The 26,621-nt window shown below is 48.8% G+C and overlaps 1 protein-coding gene across 3 annotated transcripts; it reads left to right on the top strand.

The window, feature by feature from the left end:
* Window positions 1-173: 173 nt before the first annotated feature.
* On the top strand, window positions 174-25,684 carry OTUD5 (OTU deubiquitinase 5). 3 transcript variants are annotated; one of them, XM_054566456.1, is made up of 10 exons: window positions 174-1,321; window positions 1,436-1,548; window positions 11,193-11,286; window positions 18,516-18,580; window positions 18,665-18,821; window positions 18,920-19,068; window positions 22,686-22,889; window positions 24,328-24,517; window positions 24,606-24,719; window positions 25,031-25,684. In XM_054566456.1, the coding sequence occupies exons 1-10, from the start codon at window positions 961-963 to the stop codon at window positions 25,153-25,155; spliced, it is 1,572 nt and encodes a 523-aa protein (XP_054422431.1). In that variant the 5' UTR covers window positions 174-960; the 3' UTR covers window positions 25,156-25,684. The 3 variants fall into 3 exon arrangements, with proteins under 3 accessions (XP_054422431.1, XP_054422429.1, XP_054422430.1); XM_054566454.1 differs by having other exon boundaries at window positions 174-1,548; XM_054566455.1 differs by having other exon boundaries at window positions 174-1,548; window positions 25,034-25,684.
* Window positions 25,685-26,621: the final 937 nt, after the last annotated feature.

Consider the following 26,621-nt stretch of genomic DNA (forward strand, 5'->3'; position numbering starts at 1 on the left):
GAGGGCGTATCTGCTTCCCAAACACCTACTGTTCCCTCGGTGCTTGCCTGTCACAAGGTTGGCCTGTCCGACGCGAGTGACTGCATCTCTTAACCAATCACCGCAGCACTCAGCCTGTTGTCAGAGTGAAGCGGCGCCCGCTTCTCCACTGGTGTGGATTTGCAGGTGGGTGGGACCGGAACTGACGCTTCAGAGGATTGCTCTGCTCTGGGAGTGTTGATATTTTCCTGTCAGTCCGTCTGAGAGCGGTCAAGTTGGAAGCCTGGAAGGGAGGTCCTTTTAAAACTGTCGTGTGCAGGGCAGGCCAGGCAGGCTGTTCTGTCGCAGTACCCCTGCCTGCGAGTCAAAGCCTCAGGGAGAGAAGAACAGGACTTCGCGAACGAGAAAAAAGGCCAGGAACCAGGGTGCCGACTTTGACTGACACCTGAGACGGAGGGCACAGCAGGGCGATTACCCGCCTCTGATTGGTCCTTGGGCGTCAACGAGGACCCACGCAGTCGCTTCAATTGGTTGGTGCCTGCAACTGTTGTGGCGGCGGCGAAGATTTTGCCCACGTACTTCCGTACCAGAGGCGGGGGCTGTGCTGTGGCGCGCGTGCGCGACGCCCCGGGGCCCCACCCGGTAGTTCAGGAACTTGCAAGGGGGCGGGGCGAAAAGGTGCTTGTTTTGGTTCTGTTTCCTTTGAAGCGGAAGGCCGGAACAAGCGTAGCAATCAACTAGCCGAACTCGGAGAGTAGGCGACGACATTCGCCGCACTTGCCTTCATCTTGGACTTCACATCCGGGTTCTTCTGTCGCGTGACCCGCGTGCCGCCTACGGTTCTCGAGCCGGTGCCTCAATCTCTTTATCCGGATCCAGACGATCCCGTCGTGCTTCGCGCACCATATTAGCCCCTCATCCGGGTTCTCTCCCAGCGTGCCGCGCGCCGGGTTTGCTGGGGGGGTACTCAGCTGTCCCGCCATGACTATTCTCCCCAAAAAGAAGCCGCCGCCTCCCGACGCCGACCCCGCCAACGAGCCGCCGCCGCCTGGGCAACTGCCCCCGGCGCCGCGCCGCGGCGGGGGTGTGGGCGTGGGCGGCGGCGGCACGGGCGTGGGCAGCGGCGACCGTGAGTCGGGCGTTGTGGGGGCCCGACAGCGGGCCTCACCGCCACCTCAAGGCCCGCTGCCGGGGCCACCGGGAGCACTTCACCGCTGGGCGCTGGCAGTGCAGCCTGGCGCGGTGCCGGGCCCCCGGCCTCAGCAGGGCTCTCCTCCTCCTTGTGGGGGCCCGGGCGGTCCTGGCAGCGGCCCGGGAGACGCGCTGGGTGCATCTGCAGCAGGTGTGGGCGCGGCGGGCGTGGTGGTGGGCGTGGGCGGCACGGTGGGCGTTGGCAGCTGCTGCTCCGGGCCTGGCCACAGCAAGCGGCGGCGTCAAGCCCCCGGGGTTGGTTCAGTTGGAGGGGGCAGTCCGGAACGTGAGGAGGTCGGCGCAGGTTACAACAGTGAGGATGAGTATGAAGCGGCTGCAGCACGCATCGAGGCCATGGACCCTGCCACTGTTGAACAGGTATGGGCTGGGGATGACAGGTGAGCGGGAAGGGTGGATGGGATCCCCAAATTGGGTGGGGACCCAAGGGACTTGAACGTCCTGCCCCGGAACCTAATACTTTTTTTTCTCTGGTGATAGGGGTGTAAGACACCCTCTTCCCCCTCCCTTTTTCCCCCAAGGACTTGAGGTTAGAAGCCCCAGATAAGACCGAGGACTTAAAGTTGGGGCCTGTGGCCTCTTCGGCGCCCTGGAACCTCAACTTATAGGGCCAATAGGTGGGAACGCCCCAAGAAACACAGGCAGGATGAAATGTCTCCTGAGAGGGGAGTCTTATGACTCTCCAAGAGACCTTGGTCTGTGTTCAGTGGCTTGAGATTTTTTTTCTCTCTGAGATAAGAGTCTTAAGACTTCCTCTCCAGGGGACACAAGTAAGGTGGAGACCTCAGAGATGTTTGAGTGTCCCCAAGATACCTAAACCTTTTCAGGGGTCTGAGACACTCTGTGTAGGACAACCCCTCTCCTTCCTTCTCGGGGACACAGCACAGGACCCTCCCTAGTGGGATCTGAGATTTCCTCAGGGGTCCTAAGCCCGCTTTCAAGAGCCTAACACACATACATCCCCTTTAGAGAGAGGGATCTTCTGAGCTTTCCTCCAGGGACATGACTTCTCTTGGGGAGGTAAGATTCCCTTCCCCTTGGGGACAAGAGCCAAAATCAGTACCCAGAGATCAGAAACTATACTGGGGTACATGAGATTCATTCTCTAAGTAACAAGGGTCTGTGCTTTCTCTCAGAGACTACCTTGGGGACAAGAGTCTGAATCTTTCTCCAGGAACGTAAGCTTCTTTTAAGTGATAGACCTTTGGCCCCCTCTCCCCTACTCCCATAAGGCCTGAGCCTTTCTTCAAGAAAATGAGACTCACTGTTTTGGCTACTGGAGCCTAAGATCCCTGTTTTGTAAGGACTCAGCCTTTCAGAGACTGGGCCCGAATCCTCTTTAGGAGACTGATATCCTCCCACAGAAGTCCTAGGCAAGATGAAGTCTTTAGGGGACCTTTCTCCTCAGGACCTTTTGTCTGAGTGATTCTCCTTAGGGGCCTAAGGCCCCCTCCCTGACACACATATGCACACACATGCACACACCGGGATATGAGCTCCTACCCAATTATGAAGGACTGAAACACATCTTAGGAACATAATAGGACCCTCTCCCCCTGTAACAGGGATCTAAGCATCCCCCCTCCAAGTGCCTAAGCTTCCTGTCAGGGATGTAAAATTTCTGCCTTGGGAACTATAGCCTGAGATTTAGGCAGCATGGAGTCCCAGAGATGGAGTCTGAGGCCTCCCCATGAATCTAAGCCTGCCTTCAATGGCCCGAGACCCACTCTACCAAGGACACTTGAGCTTTCCCTCAAGGACAAGAGGCCCTTAATGTACTCCAGTGACTGCTGCATCTCTGTAGATGAGATCTGAGCTTCCCCCTCAAGGAAGTTAAGGTATCCCTCAGAAATAGGACTCCCCACCACCAGAATTGATTTCCGAGACCCTTCCCTTGGGGGGCATGGATACAGAGTTCTTGGGGAATAGGGTTCTGAGCCTTCCCCTCTTCCCCCCAAGATCTTTCCCTCTTGTACATGAGATACTCGCCCCCGCCATCTTAGGACCTGAGACCTGGACATGCCCTGAGAGTATTGACCATCACCTTACTTCAGACAGCATACACATGCCCAAGTCATAGGGACCTTTTAAGGACAAGATTTTCTGCCTTGGGGACTTGAGCCTAAGACCACCTTTCACTTGTGTACTAAGTCCTGAGAACTGCTCTTTCCCGTTGGGGACATAGGTAAGGTGGGATTCTGAGGAAAATAATATGAGCCTCTTCCCAGGGGCCTAAGCTTTCCCCCAGGGACAAAAGATCCTTCACCTCAGGGAGGGGCCTGAGCCCTACACCCACATGGGTATGAAGCATCCCCCCCAGGTAATCCTTTATCACCAGGGAGAAAAACATGAGGCACCACCCTAGTGTGGTCTAAGGCCTCCCCCATTGGATAGAAAGGTGTGGGTGCTCTTCACAATCATAAGAAACCCTCACCCTCAGGCCAGAAAGGTCCCCTTACTTTCTATGAGAAGAGTGTCAGTTACTGGGGACATGGGGACTCAGGTCTCCCCTCAAGAACTAGGAGATATCCTGAGACTCACTCTGACCTAGTTCTGCTTGCTTCTCATATTCAGGATCAGGGAAATACTCTGAGCTTCCTGAATTGCTTTTAACAAGCTTTTTTCTTCCCAGAGACAGGAAATGAGTTCGGGACATTCCCACTCCAGGGAAATTCTCCACCCATATCTCTGTCCCCCTCGGCTCAAATAAGTTGTTCTGTACTTCACAGGGGCGCGGGCCTTGTCTTGAGCCTCCCTCCTTGTTGCCTTTCCACCCATTACTACTCCAGGCAGGATAAATCATCTGGACCCACAGAGTCAGGACCAGGAGTTGTTTCTTCTCTCCCTGGTTGGGGTAAAGTCTGCCTTTCCTCCCCCACAGAAATAGGGAGAGCTACATTCCCAGTCCCAGGGACAGAGAGGAAGAAAGTCGCATGCTGCCATGATGACTAGAATGACACCTCCTTATACTCCCTTTGCATCTCCTAGTCTGGGAGTTCCTCCCTTACACTTGTCCCCATAAGAACATGGAAGTAAAGCTCTGTGGTTGCATGATATCGTTCCTTCTTAACTATAGAGGAGAGGCTTCCTGTCCACACACTTCTTGGGACAAAAGGAGGAAGGTGAGGCAGGAAGAAGCATCTTCCTGCCTCACCTGGTCCAACTTGGGACCTTTTGAGGATTATAAGAGGGGGAGATTTCTTTCTGCTGTTCCAGTCTTGGTCCTGAACTGTCACCAGCGCACTTGTAGCCTGGAGGCCAGTTATATCCCTTGGGAAAGAGGGGAGTTGTTGAGAGGGAGCCCACATGGTAAATCTAGTCCTTGTTCTAACTATTCAGACTGTCCTGATACTGTGACTGTACCTCTGCTACTTTTAGGAACCTTTTTGGCAGCTTACGGTCAAGGGTTTCCTTTCCCAGGCACAGCTACCTTGCTGAGAGTCTACTGTATGAAAAGAATGGTTTGAAAACATCCTCAGCTTGAAGACCCCACAGAGCATTTTTGAGAACGGGGCATGCTTGCTGAGGTGGTGGAAGAAGCTAGACCTAGCATTATAGTCAAGGTGCCTGGGTTCCCACTCAGGCTCTGCTGGGGCTCCACTGGATAAACCAGAATAGTTCTGCCCCTGTTCTCTGGGCCTCTTTTCTCATTGGTCAGGTAAGATGGGGTGTCATTTAGCTTTGGGATTTTAGAGAGCTCACACCAAAGCCCTCTGGACCTGGAGGTGACAGAGAATGGTAGGTGTCTTGAGAAAGAACTGGCTTTCTCCCCCTCTCTCCTGCACCTGTTTTCTCCCAGCCATCCAAGGTTGGTGGGCAGGACAAGCAGCCTGTTTGGTTTGAGGTTCAGGGTGGGTGGACAGTGATTTTTTTGGCCACTTGTGCTATGGTGAATAAGCTCGGGGTGCCTGTCAGGGGGCCTATTGGAATGTGTGGAGGTAGGATTGTGTGTAGAAAGAATTTGGGCTTTGGCACTGAGTAGGCCTTAGTTCAAACCCCAGGGTCTCCTGTTTAGCTACTTTACAGCTTTGGGTAAATGCTTAGCTGCCCCCGCCTTTTTTTTCTTCCAAAGGTTAACTCATGCTCAGGTGATAGGGTATGTACATACCTGACCTGACCCACATCAGACCTTGGCTGATTCTTCTCTTGCTGTTTCCCTAGGGTCATCTGGGCTCTTCCTAGGAGCCTTTTTGTAACAACCAGTCTTTGTTAGCAAACATCTTTCATTTGTCTTCTAGGAACCTGCCGATTTCTCTAATGGGGAGGCAGAGTGGTATAGCATGAAGTGGTCCCTGCCTGGGTGATCTGGATTTGAGTCTGTATCTTTGGGCAGTTTCCTTTGCTGAGCCTCAGTTTCTCCATCCATAAAATGGGTAGTGGTGAGGAGGGAGATTGGACTCAGTGTTCTGAAACTAGTTGTAACCCTTTCTTTAATTCCCTGTTCCCCACTCCCCCAAACCATTGCAAAAATTTTGGGTGGGGCCCCTTGACTTTTGGGGATATGCTGCAAAATTTCAAGCAGTGTTCCACTTCTCCCTGGCCAGTGTGATAGGTTCTTGGGTGGTGTTGTTTTTTAAATTTGTACAGCTTTATTGAGACATAACTCACAGACCACGCAATTCACCAATTTAAAGTGTAAAATTTAGTGGCTTTTAGTGTACTCACAGAGTTGTGTGTACATCACCATGATCAGTCAAGGTTAGAACAGTATCATCATCCCCCAGTCCCCTCATCTACCCCCAGCTGTTGGCAGCCACTAATATGCTTTTGGTCTTGATCAATTTTTCTCTTATGGATGATTGATAGAAATGGAATTATACAATATGCAGTCCTTTGTAACTTGCTTTTTTCGCTCAGCATAATGTTGTCAAGGCTCATCCATGTTGTAGCATGGATCAGTACTTCATTTCTTTTTGTCACATAATAATAGAATCTTCGTTTTTTAAATCCTGCCCCCCAGTGGCCTGGCATTAGATTTTAGAGCCTTGCTCTTTTCCCATCCCTCTGCCCTGAAGAGCTTGTGTTCTTAGAGAGCAGTGCATCTGTCTGTGTTTCTCATTGGAAGTATTTTGCGCATGGAGCTGAGCCATGCACTGGTTCTTGGGTGTTTTAGCGGGGAGAGAGGTGGTCTTGGCACCAGGCTTGCTGGGACAGAGCTCTGAAGCCAAGAATACTAAATACCCCTTTGTCGTGGGCTCTGGGAAGACATTTGTCTGTGAGTTGCCATTGCTGCTACCATCTCCTGTGTCCTCCTTCCTTCAGTGGCAGGTCATTTATTGATGAGTAGGGTCAGTAGCTTCCCAGGCTGTGAGGGAATCTAGGTCTCAGCTGCCTTAATTCTAACCCTCTCTCTTGGGTGGGGGGGTTGATGCTGGATGGATGAATCCTATGGGGTGATAGCCATATGACATTGCCTCACAGCAGGAATGCTGCCAGGGGGCTGTATTATTTTCCAGTGGCTGCTGTGACAAATTATTGCAAACTAGGTGGTTAAAAACAACAAGCATACATTCTCTCACAGTTCTGGAGGCCAGCAGTACAAAATCATTTTCACCGGTCCAGAATCGAAGTGTTGGCAGGACCGTGTGCCTTCTAGAGGCTTGAGAGGAAAACCCAGTCCTCTTCCAGCTTCTAGGGGCTGTCAGCATCCCTTGGTTAGTGAGCCCATTATCCTAACCTCCATTTGTCTTTACATCTTTGTGTTATGTATGATTTCCTCTTCTGTTTGTATCAGATTTTCCTCTGCTGTTCTAAGGCCACTTGTGATTGCATTTAGGTCCCATCCAGATACTCTAAGATAATCTCTGCATCTCAACATCCTTAACTTAATCACACCTGCTAAGACCCCTTTTCCTTGTAAAGTGACATTTACAGGTACCAGGGATAAGGTCCTGATATGTTTGAGTGGTCATTATTCAGCTTACTACAGGGGTGTTCTTATTTGCATTCCAGGGAGGGGAAGGGAACTCATTAAATGCTCTCCTGGGCAGAGTCCTTGAGTCTGCCCATTATGCCTATTATGCCATATGCCTATTTAACATTTCTTGAGCTTTTGGACTAGTAGGTTGCAGTCTTGCACCTAGGATCCCCTGGTGTCAGAAGTCTTTGTCCAGCCCCTTTGTGGAGGCTCAGAGGTGTGGATGGACTTGCCCACAGGGTCAGTAATGGGCTTTCAAGATTGAGGGTCTGTACTCGATTTCCTCAGGCCAGGGCATTGATATAGCTTAAACTTCTGTATGGCTGGGCCAGCCCCCACCCCTCATTCCCACCAGTCTGTGCTTCCTGGGCCATTTTCTTAAACAACTTCCAAGATGGCACCTTCCTTGGAGGCTCCTGTCCAGCTGGGGGAAGGAAGAGACTGTGCTAGGAGCTCTTGGGACTGTATAAACTTTCTGGAACCCAGGACCAAGATCTCCGTTTTCTCTCCCTACAGGGAGAGAGAGGGGGTTTCAGACTTAGCCTGGGGTCTTAAGCCTGCTGGTGCCAAAGTCAGTGGGTGGGTAGTGGCCTGGCCTCCAGATCCAAGCCCACATGCTACTCTGACTACCCCAGGACCAAAGCCCTGCTTGTGCAAATGGTATGCTCAGGCATTCTTCACTTTTAGGGACAAACCAGGCTTTCCCCAGGATGGGTGACCAAGTTTGTCTCCATGCTGTGGCTCATGAGGCTTCTCCTGTTGCCTATACACTAGGCCTTGCTGATGCCCAAACTTCAGGTCTTTTCTGCCTTCACAAAATAAGGATAATGCTTCTTGCCATCCAGGCTGTGGTAATGACAATTAAGAGGTCACTTTTTGCATCTGGCACCTGGCTTGGGGCAGGCATTTGGCTTACATGAGTTCATCTTTCTTCTGGTCCTGCGCTGCTTACCTTCATAGTCCTACCCAGGACTTTAGCTCTGCTGAACTCATTGCTGGCCTCCAGCATCCCTGGTACTTTATGGCAGAAGTGATTTCTTACCCAATTCACAAGTTTTTCTGGAGGTACTGGTGTTTTAATCCTTTGCTCAGGTGGTACCTCCTCTCAGGTGCCAGCCTGATGACTGGCTAGGTCCCTTCTGTATTTCCCAGCACCCCTGTGTTCATCTCTTTCACAGCTCTTTTTATACTTGTTTGAAGGCATTGCCTTTTCCCCTACCCCTCTAGCAGTTGGTGAGCTTATGGAGGGCAGAGAGCAAGTCTGATTCACTTTTCTGGCCTCGTTGCCAGCCCAAGGCCTGGCTTAGTAGCTACCTGCTAACCCTTTGTTGCATAAATAAGTAGTAGCCCCCTCTCATCCCCTTTTATCGTCTTTCCCCCAACACTTGAGGGCATGAGGTTGTTGTGTGCCCTTTTTTTTTTTAAATACAACTCTTTGTATCTAGTCTGAGGCTGTAGCCGTAGTTGCAGCTTCTTTGCTAGAGAACCCTGGCTAGGACAGGTGCTGCAGTGCTGGGAGATAGCTGATCTTGTGGGGCAGGGATGGATTTGGGGGAACTGGCTGGAGTGTACTAGTCCACAGCCTCTGGAGCAGGAGGGACATTTGGACTGCTGAAATGTTGTGCACAAACAAGAGTCTTTGTGCCCATGGCTTCCCAGTGCCTTTGTCATCTTTAGAAAGCCAGCCAGCCATACCTTCCCAGGGTTGGGCCCTGATGGCGGGGCTGCTGGATATTACCTTATCACCCCCTCTTCATCCCCTCCTGTCCAGCCACTCACCTGGGACATTCTGAGGGCCTCTCACTTGTACATTATCTCTGGGCTGGTCTCACCCCTTCCTCTCTGACTGGTGACCACCTAACCAGTATATAGTACATTATTTACAAAGCCTTTTCTGGTCCTGAAGCTCTTCTGATCCTCTTGACAGCTCTTTCAGGTATGTCACATATCCCCCATTTAATAGGAAACTAAGGCTTGGAGAATTCAGGGAGCTTACCCAAAATCATGCAGCAAGTGAGTGACAGAGTTGGGATTGAAACCCAGAACTTTTGGCCTCCAAACCTTGTGCTTCCTACTTTGCTAGGAATTTCTGTCACCTGAGCTGGAGAAAAATGGCCTACAGAGAGGTGATTCCCTCTGGTTGGCAATTGCCTGGATCCTATAAATCTCTAGGCAGCGTGGTGTCCCCAAGGAGCAGGCTTGGATTTTTGGTTCCTAGCCCTGATACTGGATCAGGCTGGCTTCTTCTGATAACCAGCAGAGGGCGTGAGGGGCCTGGGAAAGGTCTTCTGCTTTTAGTTTGGTTGTGAAATGGAAAATATGTTTTAAGTGCCATGTAGACATCATATTTTTTAATAGACTTTATATTTTAGAGCAGTTTCAGATTCACAGCAAAATTGAGCAGAAGGTACAGGGAGTTCCCATATACTCCCTGCCCTCCCCCCCATATGCATAGCCTCTTCCATTATCAACGTCCCCTACCAAAGTGATACATTTATAACAATTAATGAACCTACACTGACACATCACAGTCACCCAAAGTTCATAGTTTACAATGGTATTCACTCTTTTTTAATTTTATGTCATTTCTTTAAGTATAAAATCTTTATTATATTTTTTCCAGTACCATTTTGTCCTCTTAAACCCCCTTCCCGTAGCAATCACTGCACTTGTCTGTGTCCATGAGTCCTTTTTCCCTTTTGCTCAATTCCTCCACCCTCTAACCTCGTCCCCCCGCCCCCGCTACCTAGCTTTCATCCAAATGAGTCTGTCTCTGTTTTGCATGTTAGTTCAGTTTGTTCGTTAGGTTCCACGTATGAGTGAGATCATATGGTATTTGTCTTTCTCTGACTGGCTTATTTCACTTAGCATAATGTTCTCCAGGTCCATCCATACTGTTGCAGAGGGTAAAATTTTCTTCTTTTTTACGGTTGAGTAGAATTCCATTGTGTACATGTCCCATAGTTGTTTTATTGGGATTCACTCTTGGTGTACATTCTAGGGGTTTCGACAAATGTATGATGACATGTATCCACCATTATAGTATCATAGTATAGTTCATTGCCCTGAAAAGCCTCTGTATTCTCTCTTGTCATCTCTGCATTACTTTTAAAAACACGTTTGAAAATACACTTTTGTACAGGTTCACTTAATCCAAACCTTTGGGGCCAGACGTGCTTTGGAATTTAGAAAAATTTCAGAATTTACAAAGGTCACCTGGTGTATATACTGTGTATATACTGTGTATCTGTAACACCTCCAGTGGGGTCTGTGGCAGCAGCACCTCATAATCAAACACCCAAATGCTTCTTCATGGATATGTTTGACTATTCACCTCCAAGTGGGATAAATGGGTTCTCATCAGTCCAGGTTAAGCAGTGATGCCAAATGAGTTAACTAGAGACTTGGTTTTCAAAGCTTTTCGAGTTTTGGAATTTTGGACAAGGGATTGTATACCTCCTATGAAGAAGGAGGTGAAGTAATATCACCTGCAATACCAATACTTAGGGCTAATATTTTGTTACATAGCCTTCCCAACTTCGTGTGCATATGTGTTTGTATGCATAGGCGTATGTATATATGTTAAATGTGTTCAAGTACAACTAAAATGATAATTTGCATACATTTTGCCTTATACAAGATCTTGGAATTCCCTAGCTATATGTGGGGCTCAAGATTTTACCAATAACTCCCTTCTGAACATCTCTCCTACCCTAAGCGGCTAGAGGTTCCCCAGGTGAAACTCCTTTAGGTAGAGCCAGGTTACCTCTCTCCCCGTAGTTGCCAGCCCTGGGCCTCTGGCTGCCTAGGGGAAGGTCCTGCATTGGATTCCCAGCATGGTCAGCAGGAGGCAGAATGCAGCTGGGGCCCCTCTGGGAGTAAGTCTTCTGTTCACACAGTGATTGCTTCCTTAAAGGAAAAGGTCTCCTGCTCCACATGCATGGAATGGTCAAACAGGGCTGAGAACTTGACCCTGCCCAGTGTCCTCTCAGCCAATCAGCTGGGCCTCTCAGGAGCTCAAGGGCAGAGCTCTGGGGAGGGGGTACAGGCCTTTCCTGATGCTGACCCCCCCACCTCTTCCCTGCAGCAGGAGCACTGGTTTGAAAAGGCCCTGCGAGACAAGAAGGGCTTCATCATCAAGCAAATGAAGGAGGACGGCGCCTGTCTCTTCCGGGCTGTAGGTGAGTCTCTGCCTCAGCCTTCAATTGCCTAGGGCTGCCCCTGAGTGTCCCAGTTGTCAGGAGTAACCCCTGAAGCAGGGTTGGAGACAGAGTAAACTAGTCTTTTAGAGACTCCAGGCCCCGGCCTCAAGTTAGTATCTGGCCCCTAGCTCTTGGTCATGAGGCAGTGTGGTGGTGTGAGAGTAATAACAACACAATAGCGATAAGGAAAATAACATTACTTAGGGACAGATTGCTTTGTCAGGCACTACAGGAAAGCTCTTTTAATTCTTCCCCAAGCTGAGTAAGTGTTAGGACTGTTGCATCCATCTGTCAGATGAGAAAAGCAGCTCAGAAATGGGGAATGATTTCCCCAGAGTCAGAAAGTACATGGTAGAACTAGGAGTTGGAGTCTGGGTTAGGTTAGTTGGAGGGCTCTTTACCACAGCACACTACTTTCACCTTGGGATCATAGACCTTTTAAAAAAAAATAACACAAAAGTAGAGACAATAGTGAACCCTCATGTACTCACCATTCACCTTCCAAATAGTCATCAACACATGGGCAGCCCTGTTTCACCATTGCCCTGCCCACTCTTTCTCACTCTTCTGAAATGAGTATTTTTAAAGCAAAACCCCAACGTTGGGTCATTTCATTTGTAAATATTTCTGTTATCGTTCTCTGACAAATAGGGTCCCAGTCAGTTGGTTGGTCAGTCTGTTTGTGTGTCTGTCTGTCTGTCTTTCAACATGACCAAACTGCCATTATCATACCTAACAAAATTAATAATTCCTTAATACAATTTACTTTCCAGTTTAAACCCAACAAGCAGTCATGAGGCCCTGTGCTAGCACCCGGGGGAAGCTGGGAGTGTGATCTGATTCTTCTGGGGCGCTGATATCTTCCATACAAAGTGTCCTCTGATAGGAGCTTTGAGCTGGGAGTCAGGAGCTCTGTCTCTTCTTGTTCTGGCCCTCACTCATAACTTTTATTGTCCCATCTGTGAAGTGGCATTGATTCTGAAGGGCTCCTTTAAATCCCTTCTGGGTCCGTTATTCTTAATCTGTGGGTATACTCCTTTCCTTTTCGTGCCTGCTGGTGGGCTGGACTGATCCATTCTCCACTCCTGGCTGTGCTACTGATTCTCTGTGTGACCTTGGGCAAGCAGCTTTTTTATCCTGAGCCTGTTTTTTGTCTGTAACATGAGGCTAAAAGACCCAGTGTTGTAACAGTTAAATGAGATGACTTCAGTAAATCCCTTTAGTGCCTGACAGCATAGTAGCCCCTCATAGAACAGTAGCATTGGTAAAGCCAGAATGCTATTCTCAGTGGTACCTCAGAGTTACAAATGCTTGTTGAATGGGTGAAAGAAAGCTGCGGTGAGTGGTTGCCTCCTCCTTTCTACTAAACAGAGGAGGTTCGGGCAGTGGTCTCTGCTGGGCTGGGAAATTCCCAATCCTTCTACCCCTGTGGTTCAAGTCTGTTCTCCTTAAGATGGTTCCTAGAGAAAGAGGTTTGGAGGCATCTTAGACCAGAGGAAAGCAAAGAAAGAATAGGTGGGAGCCTGTTCAGGGCTAGGTCCTATTCTGAGATCTCAGACTGGTTGTGGGGTAAGCAGGGCTTCTGGTGGAATGTGGGTTGGATAATGCAGCTGGGCATCTGGGTCTTGAGCAGTCTTTGGGGCAGACCTTGGGACTAGTGAAGACCCGGCTTGTGCAGTAACCCATATTGAGAACAATATTTGCTCATGTGTTCACTTAGCTATATTCCCCAAACACCCTCTGGCCCTTCCCCCCATTGGGACCTTCCAGTAAGACGTCTGAGCTTACAGGAAGAGCTGACCATGGAAGGTTGAAGGCCTTTCCTTATCAGCACTATGGCTATACATTTCCCCTGACTGAGCTGCCCTTGGCTTTTCTTCATAAAACCTTAGAAGCCCCATAGTGTCTGTCCAGAAGTACATGGCCCCTGAGTCTCTAGGCCTCATCTGGCATTTTCCCTGGGGCAGAGTGCACACAGCATGTGCCTGGAAAGGAGACTGTCCTCAGACTGTCTACTGCCTCTCTGCTTCCAGCGTAGCTTGGACAGGGACCGGTGGCAGTTGCCCTAGGCTCTGGTGAGAAAACTACATGTTCTAACTTCCCGCCATTCATTGAATAGTGAAAGGAGTACATAACTGAGGATGGGAGTTGGAGGGGAGGTTGCAGACATGACATTCTCTTGTTCCTTGATCCTGACTCTTTGCTATGCATTCAGCTGGATGCTTCAGGTTCACCTGCAAAATTGAGATCATTATCCCATGAGACAGGTGAAACTATTGAGGCTCAAGAAAGGGAAATGACATGCTCAGGTCATTAGTGGCATAGCTAGCATGAGAACCCAGAGACGCCAAAAGACATATTCTTTCCATTGCCCTAGGAAAGCCCTAACTTCTTAATTTAGCTCTCCATGGGCTGGGTGACCTGAGCCGTATTCCTTGACCTCTCTGGGCCTTACTTCCTCCAACTGGGAGCCTGTGGCCCTCTGCTGTTGGGAATCCTGAGGCAGGCAGCTTTCTACCTTCTGTTTTGCTTCTGAGGTCTGGGTATCCCCTTTGTGAACCACTATCCACTGCTTGTGCCCAGTTCTTTCCCACCACCCCCTCCTGGGGGACTCATGAGTATCAGCGAAGACTTGGGTGGAATGGAAGTGGGAGTCTGAGTCCCAGAGGTATCCTGTGGTCCACTCTGCCTCTGCTGTGCTCAGATAACCTCCTGGAAATGTGAGTCTATATCTCTCCTCCTTCCTTCTCGCCATATGCTTTGACTCAGCAAAATCCTCTGGCCCTGGCCTCTGTGGGCAAAGTGGAGGCCACGTGTGTGTGTGTCTGCATGGGTGACGGAAAAGCAGCTTCCCTTGGCTTTTGCCCTGCCCCCATCAGCCTTCCCATCTTTGCCATGGGAGTCTGAGTAGAAGAGCAGGCATCACAGAGACCAGGCTATTGAGAGGACTGAGTTCTGCTGTCTCCCCACTGAGTCTATGACATTTAGGGTAGTTGGGCCCACTGTCCAAGTATGCATCACAGCTGCTTGACAGGAAGGTGATGCTTTTTCCCTTGTGCACCTCTATGGGGCCAGGGTTCCTACTGAGCCAGGAGGGAAGTGGGAACAAACCAGGTCCCTGTCTCCCCCTGCTGCTCTGTGTACACACTTCTGTGGTTTGTTTTTCGATTTCCTGAAGACACCAAGGCTTCCTTTTTTGTTCTCAGCGGAACTTGCTGTGGCTCTTTTAGCAGGCAGGCGGGTGGGCAGTAACCTGGCAGGGACACAGTTCCCAGGTGCCTCTAAAGCAAATGGTAGGGCCCTGTACTTAAACTCCTTTAGATGGTCCAAGCTTTCCTGTCTTGCTTCACCACATAACTCCTCAGCAAATAGTGACATTTTAGGGAACCTAAAGAGGTTTAGAGACCTGCCCCCAGGCAGCAGTGGAGGGAGGCTGAGGCAAGTCAGTTAGTGCTATTGGCTCTTTCCCCCTCCCACCAACCCCTGGCAAAGGCTAGGAAAGAGGGTGTAGGGTCCTCAGTTTGCAAAGCTTCATATCTTGTTCAGCCTTCAGTCTTTCCTTGTTGGTGGCAAGAGCATCTACTTGTTGAATGTGATGGTTGTCTTTAGTTGTGAGGGTTGTCCTATGGGAATTTGGCCTCAGGGAGCATCTTTGGCAGGATCTGCTGGCTGTGTGAATGTGTACATGTGCATTTCTATGCTTGTGTCTCTATGCTCAGAGAAAGGACAGAAGTGGGGTTTGGGGAGGTAAGATTCATGCTGACCTCTGGCCCTAGTGAGGAGTATAGCCCCTGTTATTTATAATCTCTGCCTACTCCCAGGCCTTTCCAGCTGAATCCTGCTTGTGCTTGTGGGGAAACAGAGGTAGACAAGATCAGGCCTGGCCCTAGGGTGTCAGGTTAGCTGGATTAGAGTGATGAAAATATCATCTTGGGTATCAGTGCTTGAAGTCAGTCCTTGAGAGCCTGACTTGCCCTTCACCCTCCTAAATCGGTGACCTTGGGCCCCTGGGCCACATTTCTGTACTTCACGATCCCTCTATGTAAAGTTACGTATTTGGAGGGGTAAGGATAGGATGAGTTGGAATGTAAAAAGGCCTTGGGGGAACCAGTTGTAGTATTGTACTGAGGATTTCCAAGCCCTTTTTGGGTTGGGGACAGAGGTGAGGTAGTGGGGGACCCTCTTCCAGCTGGACGCTGAAAGGGGAGAGCAGGTGCACGTTGCCCACAAATGCAGCGTCAGCAAGAGGAGGAGTTTCAGTTTCTATCAAAACAAGTTCTCTGAATTCCCCTACCTCTGTAAGTCCATTGGGCCCTTTCCCCTACCTTGGCCCCCACAGGGAAATCCAGCCTGGCCCCTAGCCCCTGTGCTAACCTTCTGGGAGGAGGAGGGCTTTCAGGAGGACAGAGGTGGGACTAGCAAAATCAGGCAAGAACCTCCTCAATGAGGACTTCCTGTGTTATTAGCCCGCATTGGATATCGTTGAAAAGATCTTTCTACTCGTGCTCTTTGGGGAGGTACTATTGCTCTGTGTCCTTGGTTCTGAGGAACTTGTGTTCTTCCACATTAATGATACCTAAACTAAGGTGTATCTTATCATCAGTGAGATTGGTGATCTCCCCACCAGCATGATTAAATACATGTTATCGTACCACCTGTCAGTGCATCTTATAATTGAGGAGAAAAGAGTATGTTTATGTTTTATTGATAAGTAGAGAAGGTCATACCTTGTCCAAACTTACGGACCCCCTTATGTGAAGCCTGTATTATTGATTTGACATTAATTTGGTTGCTAAAGATTTTCAGTACAATTATAGAAGGTGGGTCTATGGCCCTTTGGCATCAGTAAAGGTAGAGAGCCAGTCCTGCCTACACAAGGGACAGCCTAGACTCCAGATTTGGGGCTTTATTCTGGTTGGAGAAGTATAACAGAAATGAGGAAAAACTTAATAAGTGGTTCCGGTGACATTCTGGCTGATTTGTGGATGGCTACCTACATGAAGGAGACATCATCTTCCTCATGGCAAATGGAGCCATTTCTTGAACACCTAGTATGCCTCAGATGTTTGGCAAACCGTCCCCTGTAGTCTTTACAGTGTCCTATGAGAAGAAGAGGAGTTACTCTCTTTGCTTTATGGATGAGGATATTACAGCCCGGAGAGTTTAAGGGGCTTGTTCAGTGTCACACAGCTAGGAGGCAGCAGAGCCCTTTTGCCAGGCAAAGGGGTCAATGGTAGGGAAATGTGAGGACCCTCACGGAGTTCTTCCCCAATTCCCTTCCCTGTCCCACAGTCTCCCTCTTTCTTCTTTTTCTTGCATCCAGCATCTAGCTCAGGTAGACCTATATCCTAGCAAAATCTCAGGCACCTCCAGGAGCCTGGCTGGCCAGTTGCTATTTAACCCCTTTGCTCCCATTTCAGTTCCTGTTTACTGCAGCTGCCCACAGCACTGCCTCCTCAGTGCCCAAGCCCATTGTACAGAAATAGCTTGTCAAGCAGCTCTGGCAGGCAGGCAGCCACAGTGGGCTCTGTGGTACTGGCTTCTAAGAAAGGCAACAGCAGGGGGCCCCCAGCCTGTGCACAGGGCATGTGACTTTCTGGAAGTGCCGCTGGGGGGCGGGGGAGAATGTAGCCACAGAACCCACATCCTTGTTTACATCAGTGATGGGGCTACCCCTTCCCGCCTTCACAACCCTTACTCCGCCTCACCCTCAGGTCTCTGCACACCTCCAAGAGGACTTGAGAGCAGGCATGGGCCCCATTTTCTACCTCAGAGCAGCCTTTCTGTCCTTATCACACAGAACCCTCCAGGGAGGGAAAAGAATTGCATTTTTCTGGCAATTCTTCATAAAGGTAGACTGGCTGTCATGGAAGAATTCTGCAGTGTTCCCTGCAGAACCTAACCCTGCCCCAGTGCGGGAGAGCCCATCAGAGCAATGGTCTTCTAGGAAGACAAAGGGAAATTCCCTCTTCGTCTTAGCCAGTGGACATCAGGCATGCCTCATCTCCAAGCCCACCTTAATTTCCCAGGGAGAAGTGTTCCTGACTCCGCCAGCTTGTCCATCCACTCAGCAAACTGTTGCCAGTTTTCTGCGCTGTATTGGGCCCTTAGCTGGGGGTGGACTGGATGCGAACTGCCCTCTGCCTTCACTGGGAGCCTAGTATGATCAGGCAAATGAAGTCTGTACATACCTTTGATAAATCTGGTAATAGAGGTGCCTGGGAGAGTAGTGGAACTATTAAAGAACACATTGGTGTTTGGCAAGTAGGCAGTCAAGCAAGATGGAAGGAACATCCTGAAATGAGAGAAGGCATGTGTGAAGATCCTCAGGCAAGGCAGAGGGAGCCTGGTTTTTAATTTGACCAAAACCCCATGATGCCTGAACCATTTGGTCCACAGGCTGCCCTTTCTGAATTAAGCTTAGTTAGGTACATATGTATCTTATCTCTCTTACTAGACTATGTGCTTCTTGTGGACATGGGTAGGATTTTACTCAGCTCTGTCACCTTCACAGTACCCCATATTTAGACCCCACTACAGGGAAGGGGACTGTGATTTACTGAGTGACTGCTCTGTCTCAAGCCCAGTGGTGGTCACGTTATATCCATTATCTCATTAATCTCACAAGAAAGCCTGCCAGGGAGTCATCCAGCTTGTTCCCATTTAGCTCACTAGTACTTGGCAGAACTGGGCTTGGAGTCCAGCTGTTTTCCTTTTTCTTTGTCTTTTTATTTTTTTTCCAATATACAAAGGTCACGCTGACTCTGGGAAGTCAGGCAAACTGAATTTTAGAATTGAATTTGTCACCGACTTACTTTCTGTATGAACTTGGTCAAGCCACAAACTCTCCCTGAGCCTCAGTTTCTTCATGTGAAGAGTGAAGGTGGAGATATGGAATCAGTAGTGCTTGAGGCCACTTATGAGACATCATATGTTTACTTGTCTAAGTGGCCAGGCAGGACAAAATCATCTGCACGAGAGGCCTGTGGTTGTGTCCCTCTCACCTGTCCTCTTGTTAAAGACTGTCCCTGGCTGCCTCTTTTTCCATGACCCCATTTAGCCCACAAGACTAAGAACTCTCCAGGCCCTGGGGTAGGAAAGGAAGTTTCTCTGGCCCCCAGCCCTTCGCCCCAAGGATGTTCTGTGACTTGGAACTCTTCTCAGGTGGCATCTCTGATCCCAGCCTCTCCTTTCTTCTGCCTCCACAGCTGACCAGGTATATGGAGACCAGGACATGCATGAAGTTGTACGAAAGCACTGCATGGATTATCTGGTGAGACTGCAGAGACCTTGGGGTGGGGCAGAGTGGGAGGATCTCCTGCCCACACAGATCTTGACCCTCTGATCTCTTCTGCAGATGAAGAATGCCGACTACTTCTCCAACTATGTAACAGAGGACTTCACCACCTACATCAACCGGAAACGAAAAAACAACTGCCATGGCAACCACATTGAGATGCAGGCCATGGCAGAGATGTACAACCGGCCTGTGGAGGTGTACCAGTACAGCACAGGTACTTCTGTGGTGGGTAGGTGAGCGACTGATGGTACCTGGTATAAACCTGCCCTACCCAACTGACTGTGGATGCTACTTTCTTCTCTTTTTCTGCAGAACCCATCAACACATTCCATGGGATCCATCAAAATGAGGACGAACCCATCCGTGTCAGCTATCATCGGAATATCCACTACAATTCAGTGGTGAATCCCAACAAGGCCACCATTGGTGTGGGGCTGGGCCTGCCATCATTCAAACCAGGGGTAAGCATCTTACCATACCCAAGATGGCTGTTGGATTTAGAGGTCAGAAACCTCTGTTTGGGTCTCAATTTTACCTCTAGCCCACAAAAATGTCCTGCCCATTCTGAGTTGCCCCTGAGGTCTCACCTCTGCGAAATCAGGGAATCACCCAAGGTGATCTCTGAGGGTTCATTCTACAGTGTCAGTTTGTCTGTCTGAGCTGCCTAACCCATCTTTTGTGCCTATTGGAGGGTTGGCATTTTGGGATATGGAGTCATATTTGGGAACCGGGAGCCAGGGCTCAGTCTGGGTGTCTTGGCACCTGTGTGGATCCTCCTCTGAAACTCAGCAATTACAGACATTGTGGTCACAGAGACTTGGAGTTCAGGCCTGACCTCACCACTTAGTGGCTATGGGACCAAGGAAGTATACAAAAGTAATCTGGACTGGCAGCTCAGCTGATAAAGGTAGTGCCTGGCACTAGGCCTGGTGCCTAGTAGGTGCTCAGAAGGTGGCAGTACATTTTCCCAGCACACATTGGCAGATTCTCATTCTCTTTCATAAATAGTCATCTCCTGGGGGTTTTGATATCTTCTATTCAGGTTTCACTTCCTACAAACAGAAAGTGCTCCTGCCTCATTTTAGGAAACACACACCCTAACACCAACACACCCTCCAACATCAGGGTTTCTTTTGTTTTTGTTTTTTATTTATTTTTTAAAGATTTTATTTATTTATTTTTAGAGAGAGGGGAAGGGAAGGAGAAAGAGAGGGAGAGAAACATTGATGTGCAAGAGAAACATCGGTTGCCTCTCATACATCCCCAACTGGGGACCTGGCCTGCAACCCAGGCATGTGCCCTGCACTGGGAATTGAACCCGTGACCCTTTGGTTCACAGGCCAGTGCTCAGTGCACTGAGCCACACCAGCCAGGGCTGTTTTGTTTTCTTTTAAATGAACTGAATTTTAGAGCAGTTTTAGATTTTAAATAATTATTGTGCTTAGAGAATTCCCATATACCCCACTATGATAACACCTTATTAGCATAGTACATGTGTCACAATTAATGAGCCAATATTGATATATTAACTAAAGACCATACTTTATTCATATTATCTAAGTTTTCTCCTAATGATCTTACCTGTTTCAGGATCCCATTCAGAACCATGTTACATTCAGTTGTTGTTGTATCTCCTTTGGCTCCTTTTGGCTGTGACAGTTCCTCTGCATTGGTTTTGTTTTTAATCTGTTTCTAGACTCCATATTTTGCCGTTTCTAGAATGTCATATGATTGGAGTCATACAGTATGTCGTTTTTCAGAATGTCTCCTTTCATATAAATGCTATACAGTTAAGATTTTTTCGTGGTTTGAGCATTCATTTCTTTCTCTTTCATTAAAAAAAAAAAGTGAATACCTTGAGTTTACAGAAAAACTAAAAAGATTGTACAGAGTTCCCATGTATCCCTCCTTCCTCCTGCACAGTTTCATTATTAACATATCAGATGACTGTTACTCATTTGTTACAATATATGAACCAATACTGATACATTAACTAAAGTCATCGTGTCTCTTCAGGCTCCTTCATCTGTGGCGGTTTCCCACACTTGCATGTTTTTGATGACCTTGACAGTTTTGAGGAGTACTAGTTAGCTATACTGTAGGATGTTTCTCTTTTGGAATTTGATGTTTTTCTAATACTTAGACTGGGGTTATGGGTTGTAGGGAGGAAGAACACAATGGTAAAGTGCCATTCTCATCTCATCATATCAGCAGTACAAACTGTGAAAATGATGTATGACTGTTGTTGACCGGGATCACCTGGCAGAAGCAGTGTCTGTTTTCTCCAATGTAAAATCATTGGTTTCCCCCCACCCTCTTTTCCACACTGTATTGTTTGGAAGGAAGTCATTGTATTCTGCCCACACTTAGGTAGTGAGTGTTCAGCTCCATCTCCTTGAGGGCAGAATACCTATATAAAGGTTTTGGAATTCTTCCTGCAAGGGGAATTGGACTCTTGTCCCCCATTTATTCAATCATTTGTTTATTTGGTATGGACTCAAATTTCATACTTTGGGTTATAATCCAACGCTATTCTTATTTAGATGCTCAAATTGTTTCATTTTGGGCTGTTGGAAGCTGTCGTAGTTGGTTCCTTCATCTCTTTGTCGTACCCCCATCATTGTGGTAGTGTTTTTTTTTTTAATTTTTGTCTTTGTTTTTTGATGTTGTTCTTTTTGTTTTTGAGCACTTCCTTACTTTCTGACACTAAAGGTGCTCCAGGCTCAGCTTGTATATTTCCTTCCTTGGTCTTAGAACCAGACATTCCTTCCAGGGGCCCTGGTTCCATTTACTGGAATGCTATTAAAAATCGCAATCTGAGTGCTGAGTGTACTTCTTTTTTTAAAAGATTTTATTTTTATTTTTAGAGAGAGGGGAAGGGAGAGAGAAAGAGAGGAGAGAAACATTAATGCAAGAGAAAAACATCAATTGGTTGCCTCTTGCATGCCCCCAACCTGGGACCTGGCCCACAACCCAGGCATGCGCCCTGACCTGGAATCGAACCGGTGACCTTTCAGTTTGTGAGACGATGCCCAACCCACTGAGCCACACCAGTCAGGGCTGAGTGTGCTCCTTGATACTGGGGTGTCCTTCTAAACCCTTTTAGCTGATGGTGTAAGGAGATATATGTGTGTATACTAACATGTGTATACACATATCCAGAAATATTTCTATATATAACTATCCATAACTATATGAAGCTACCAGCTGATAGGTACTGCTTCATTTTAATTTTTAGTTTTCTAATGACAAATGGTGTTGAGCATCTTTGCTGTGAATATTTGCCATCCATATACCTGATGAAATTGTGTGTTTAGATTATTTTGCCCATTTTTAAATTGTCTTGTTCTAACATAGAGCTTTACATACTTTTTAGACTGTTATCCATAGGTAAAAATTTACATTTTATATCATTACTTTGTGCACACACACATTGGTGTGCAGTGTGTATATGTGCATTAAAATAATATTAGAATTTTGTTGACCAGTACTTAACACTTACTCCCTGGGATATGCTCTGATATTTTTTATTATTTTGTTTTTTAAAATGCAGTCATATCTCACAGTCTAACAAAGAGCACTCTCATACAGTGTCCTGCAACTCATAATACCTCATATCATGCTGATACTACATCCTCACCCCCTTAAATACCTGACTACTCTGTCCACCCTGCGTACATACAGCTAACTTCTTAGGTAATCTCCTTGTCACACCTCAGCATAGATGAGGAAGGCCTCAGCATTATGAAACTAAGTCATCAGTGGGTAAGACTTCTTTAAATTCCGGCCTATGCTGGAGGGTACCTGGCTGCCCCAGACCTAGTACTTCAGTTGAGTTGTTGTGGAATAAATATCTACTACTGAGTGTAGGAGTTTGGAACTACTAGTTCCACCACTCACACCTGCTTTCCCCCAGTCCTTGATGAATAGTCAGCCTACCCAGGGGGTGCTTAGTAAAAGTACCTGCCTTTCTGTCTCCTCTCTTCTGGGCCTGTGGAACCACCTCCCCGAGCCAGTTCTGGCTCTTGGCCAGAGTTCAGAGTGTCTCCCCATATCTCTGTTCCTCCTACTTTCGCAGTTTGCAGAGCAGTCCCTGATGAAGAGTGCCATAAAAACATCAGAGGAATCATGGATCGAACAGCAGATGCTGGAAGACAAGAAGCGGGCCACAGATTGGGAAGCCACAAATGAGGCTATTGAAGAGCAGGTGGCTCGAGAATCATACCTGCAATGGCTGCGGGATCAGGAAAAACAGGCCCGCCAGGTTCGCGGCCCCAGCCAGGTGGGTCCTAGGCTCTGCCACTGGCCTCCCTAAGAACCCATTATTTCCCATGTTCTGCCCCAAACAGGCAGAAAAAATTAAACAGTTTATACATCTGGGAGACAAGGAAGCTCCCAAACCTGTCTGTACCTTATCTTGACCTTAGTCTTGGCAATGTGCCTTAGAACTCTCAACACCTGTGCAGAACAAGTACTTAGAAAGTGAGGGAGGGAGAGCAGTCACTGGTGGTGACATGCTGGATTGATGGATAGTTTCAGAGAGACAAGCTTTTGTTGAGTGTCGTGTGGCAGGCTCTGTGCTGAGAATGTAAAAAGGTCTAGCCTGCTCCATCCTCAGTGGTCCCCTGTCTATTGAGGGAAACAGGTGCCTCAGTGGGGCCCCTAACCGTAGCTGGGAGACTAGTGGAGATGGGGGCTCTAGTTACAGGAAGGTTGAAATTTTTAGGGGCAGGGAAGGGGCAGGACATAGAGATATTTGAGAAATCATAAGGAGTTTAAAATGATTGTAGATGTTGGCAAAAGCTGAGTAAATCGTTCAACAAATATTTATTGTAGACCTATGTCCCATACTGTTTTAGGTGTATAGAGGTACCTCGGTGAGCCAGGCAGGCCCAGATCCCTGTCCTTGTGATTTTTTGCAGAATGGAACAAAATAAACATAATGAATAAATTAGTTAAGTAGTGGTATGTATGAAAAGACATACAAAGGAGGGTAAAGGGAATATGTAGGGCTGAGAGGGGCTGGGAGTTCACAGTATTAAATAGTGTGGACTAGGTAGGCCTCAGAACAGGTAAGATTGGAGCAAAAGCTTGCCAAAGGTGAGGGGAGTTAGCTATGTTCATGTGTACGGGCAGGCAGAGGACCAACTAGAGCAAAAGCCCTGAGGTAGCACACACCTGGTGGGGTTCAGGAGCAGTCAGAGGCCAGTGTGGCTGAACAGAAGTCATAGAGGCAGTTCGGCCAGATTGGGAAGGGACCTGTGTGCCATGGTGAGGATTTTGGCTTTTATTCTGCGTGAGACAAGCTGTGGAGGGTTGTGAGCAGAGGAGGGATAGGATCTGACTTAGGATTTGACAGGATCTCCCTGGCTGCTGAGTACAGAACGGAGTCTGGGTGGCAAGGGTAGAACAGGGGACCAGCAAGGAGGAGGCCGCTACAATAGTTCAGGTCGCTGCTGCTGGCACAGTCAAGGGAGGTGGGGTTCTGGGTCTACTTTGAAGGTGGAGGTAACAGGTTTCCTGCCAGACTGCCTGTGAGAGTGTGAGGAGAGTTAAGGAGCTTACCTTCGTTGTGTGGTCCGTTGTGTGACTGAGAGTGATGGTGGCCTATGTAGAAGTTGTGTCACAGCCAGGATTCTGGGAGGGAGGGAGCCCTCAGGGATGGGGCAGAGGAGGGTAGAGACTTTTGTAGGTTCTTACCTTCTCTTTCCCTACTTCAGCCCCGGAAAGCCAGCGCCACCTGCACTTCTGCCACAGCTGCCGCCTCCAGTGGCCTGGAGGAGTGGACTAGCCGGTCCCCACGGCAGCGGTCACCTGAGCACTCTGAGCTGCATGCTGAGCTGGGCATAAAGCCCCCCTCCCCAGGCACTGTCTTAGCTCTTGCCAAACCTCCTTCGCCCTGTGCACCAGGTCAGTGACTTACTGACAGGGAACATGCAGGGCTTAGGAGGTGCTGCCTAGGTTCTGGGCCCTGCCTCTGACTGTCCATCCGCCCCAGGTACAAGCAGCCAGTTCTCAGCAGGGGCCGACCCAGCAACTTCTCCCCTCGTGTCCCTCTACCCTGCTCTGGAGTGCCGGGCCCTCATTCAGCAGATGTCCCCCTCCGCCTTTGGTAAGCTTCCTCTATCTAGGGGCCGGGGCCAGCTGGGATCTTGGGAGAGGTGGAAGAAGCAGTAAGTCCTGAGTCGGGGGTCTCTGGAGTCTGGCCATCTCCCTATGAAAAGGGACTCTTTTAGGCCCAAGGGATATGTCCCAGAGGGATTCTAAGTGGTTGGGAGGTGGGTTTCAGAGGCTCAGAGGAGACTTCTTGGAGATAAGAGTGAGAGAGGCCTGGACGGGATCTTTCTAGAGTCAGGAATCAGTGAAGGGCGAAGAAAAAGCAGGCTGAGGGTGCTCCATCATTCTTTTTACCTTCTTGCCTAGCAGGTCTGAACGACTGGGATGATGATGAGATCCTAGCATCGGTGCTGGCAGTGTCCCAACAAGAATACCTAGACAGTATGAAGAAAAACAAAGTGCACAGAGATCCACCCCCAGACAAGAGTTGATGGAGACCCAGAGACTGGAGACCATCTCCCAACTCCCACCACTCCTGTCCTCTGGTGCCACCCCACCTTCTTTGGCTTTCTCCCTCTTGCCTTCTTCCTCCTTCCCTTTCTCTCCTCCTTTTCCTCCTCCCCACTTCCCTCTTGCTGACCCACCCCTGCGCCCCCTCTCATCGCTGCCACCACCACCATCACCTGTCTCTTCGCCAGCTGACGTGCCCTGTTGCCCCCTGCACAGCACCATCCCTGCATTCCACAGGGGACTTGGGCAAGGGTGCCGAAGGTAGGCAAGAGGCACACAGACGAACCAACTGGCAGCCAGGCAGTCCCCGAGGAGAGACATTTAGGCAGAGGAAAGCCGCCCTGACCCCCATTCCTTCCAAGTTCTGAAGACCTTGTCACCCCACCTCCACAACTATGCCAGGGAAGTGGGAGGAAGATGTGGGGAATTCCCCTTCCCAGTACCCTAAGAATGTCTGAGCCTTCAATGTTGAATTTTTTCTTTATTAAAATGTACTTTTATCTTATAAAATTAACCAATCAAAAATGACATAGACAACAGCATTGACTCTATGAAGGTGGCATCTCTCTGGTTTGGGGGCAGACAGGTTGTGGCACACAGAGGGAGCACAAAGATGTGGTGGTTTTCTCTGGCCTCATGCTCTGTGGAGGTGGGCAGGGTCTAGAGTACAAGTCAGGGCAGAGTAGGGGGGTACGGGTGGCTGGTGTCACAGGGGCTTTGGACAATGAGACCCTGACCTCACTGCATTCCTATTGCTTCCACCATCGCCACTACCAGTCTCTTTGGAATCTTGGGATGGAGGCACCTTTGAGGGTTATGGCCACCGCCCAGGATTTGAGTGTGGGGAGTGGGAGCAGCCTTGGCAGATGGGGCACCCGTGCCCTGCAGGTGTTGACAAGATCCACCATCTGTAATGTCCTTGGCACAATAAAACCAAATGTCAGTTTCCCCAAGCGCCTCTGTTCTGTGTGGGGCAGAGTGTGTGGTGGGGGGTGGGGGTGGGTTCTGGGCAGAGGTGGCAAGGGTACAGACTTTCGCTTGACCTCTGAGGGCTGCATGCTCTCCAGCAGGTTCTCCCTGGGGCCCAGAGTTCATGTTTGATTCACTGCTTTCTAAACCAACTTCTGGACCACCAAGAAATCTCCATCTTTGCCTGCTGCCCCTACCTCAGTCCTGGCATATGATGTAGCCTGCCCACCTTATTTCCTTGGGTGTGAGGGGAACAGAGGACTGAGCTTGAGGGCAGGGACTGAACTTCCAACTTCTCTGCCTGCCTCTTTTGCCATAAATGTTTGCTCTTTCCTTGTGATCATTTGATGAAGAAATGCTTTGGGAAGGTACAGCGGATGCTTCATACCTATATGAGTTCAGTGGAAGTGACCAGATGGGCCTCCCTGACTAGGTTTTAGAAGCCGAGGAATGGCTAAACCATTTTTTGTTTTTTCAC

This window comes from Pteronotus mesoamericanus, unplaced genomic scaffold, assembly GCF_021234165.1.
Source record: "Pteronotus mesoamericanus isolate MK-2021 breed Mesoamerican mustached bat unplaced genomic scaffold, CSHL_Meso_final contig_173, whole genome shotgun sequence".
Classification (NCBI taxonomy): Eukaryota; Metazoa; Chordata; class Mammalia; order Chiroptera; family Mormoopidae; genus Pteronotus; species Pteronotus mesoamericanus.

Coding starts and splice junctions, on each gene's coding strand:
- OTUD5 (XM_054566454.1), top strand. CDS start 961: ATGACTATTCTCCCCAAAAAGAAGCCGCCGCCTCCCGACGCCGACCCC. Junction 1,549..11,192: donor ACCCTGCCACTGTTGAACAG/GTATGGGCTGGG, acceptor TCTTCCCTGCAG/CAGGAGCACTGGTTTGAAAA. Junction 11,287..18,515: donor CTGTCTCTTCCGGGCTGTAG/GTGAGTCTCTGC, acceptor CTGCCTCCACAG/CTGACCAGGTATATGGAGAC.